At 70.2% G+C, this 856-nt stretch overlaps 1 protein-coding gene across 1 annotated transcript in view; it reads left to right on the top strand.

The window, feature by feature from the left end:
- LOC121335241 (drebrin-like) overlaps nucleotides 1-856 on the top strand; it is an 8,834-nt gene that overhangs the window by 1,665 nt on the left and 6,313 nt on the right. Inside the window, exons 2-4 of the mRNA XM_041403132.1 lie at nucleotides 40-92; nucleotides 180-292; nucleotides 367-441. Of these exons, the coding sequence (XP_041259066.1) occupies nucleotides 40-92; nucleotides 180-292; nucleotides 367-441 (241 nt within the window). The remainder of the gene's footprint in view (nucleotides 1-39; nucleotides 93-179; nucleotides 293-366; nucleotides 442-856) is intronic.

Here is an 856-nt window from a genome sequence, read left to right as displayed (position 1 = left end):
CACAGTGACCCCCACCCTGACCCCCTTTCTCCCCCCCAGGGCCGTCTTTGGCTATGAGAAGCACCACGACCTCAAGCTCCTGGATTCCGGAGGTACCGGGAGCGACGCTGCCGGGGAGTGTTGGGGGGGGGGTCCCCCGAGTTTCCCCGTACCCCCCCTCTGACGCCCCCTCCTTACAGCCGGGGGGCCGGATGAGCTCGCTGGAAAATTCTCTGCGGGCAGCGTCATGTACGGGCTGTGCCGGGTCCGCGATCCTGGCTCCGGCAGCCCCAGGATCGTCCTGATCAGCTGGGTGAGTGCGGGGGGGCAGCTCGGGGGGACCCCCGGACCGGACCCCCCCGGGCTGAGCAAAGGCTGCGGTGCCAGGTGGGGGAAAAGGTGCCGGAATCGCAGCGGGCGGCGTGCGCCGGGCACCTGCCGGCCATCCGGAGCTTCTTCAAGGTGAGTGGGGGGCACGGAGCCCTCGGGGGGGTGCTGGGGGGGTGTATCGGGGTCCTCACCCCCCCACATTCCCCATTCCTACCCCCCCATCCCGCCTCCCCGACCTTTGCCTGTGCCCGGGCGCATTCCTGGCGCTGCTGACTCAGCCGCCGCTTTCCCAGTGCTCCCAGTCTTGGCCGCCGTGCCGGAGCTGTGGTTGGGATCCCTGCCCCCCCCCCGATCCCGATCCCGTCCTGACGGGGGGGTCCTGCCCCCCCCATCCCCCGGAACAGCTTCCGCTGATCTGTCTGGGCCCGGGATCTGGATCCGGCCCCACATCTGGATCCGGCCCCACATCTGGACCCAGTCCCACATCTGACACGTCCGTGGGAATTGTGCCGAGGTTCCCCGGGGAGTGTGGATCCGTGCGGGGGGG

This window comes from Onychostruthus taczanowskii, unplaced genomic scaffold (assembly GCF_017590055.1).
Source record: "Onychostruthus taczanowskii isolate IOZ18803 unplaced genomic scaffold, ASM1759005v1 scaffold2, whole genome shotgun sequence".
In the NCBI taxonomy this organism is placed as follows: Eukaryota; Metazoa; Chordata; class Aves; order Passeriformes; family Passeridae; genus Onychostruthus; species Onychostruthus taczanowskii.
The sequence above is the reverse complement of the archived record's forward strand: the minus strand, read 5'-3'. Positions and strand labels throughout refer to the sequence as shown.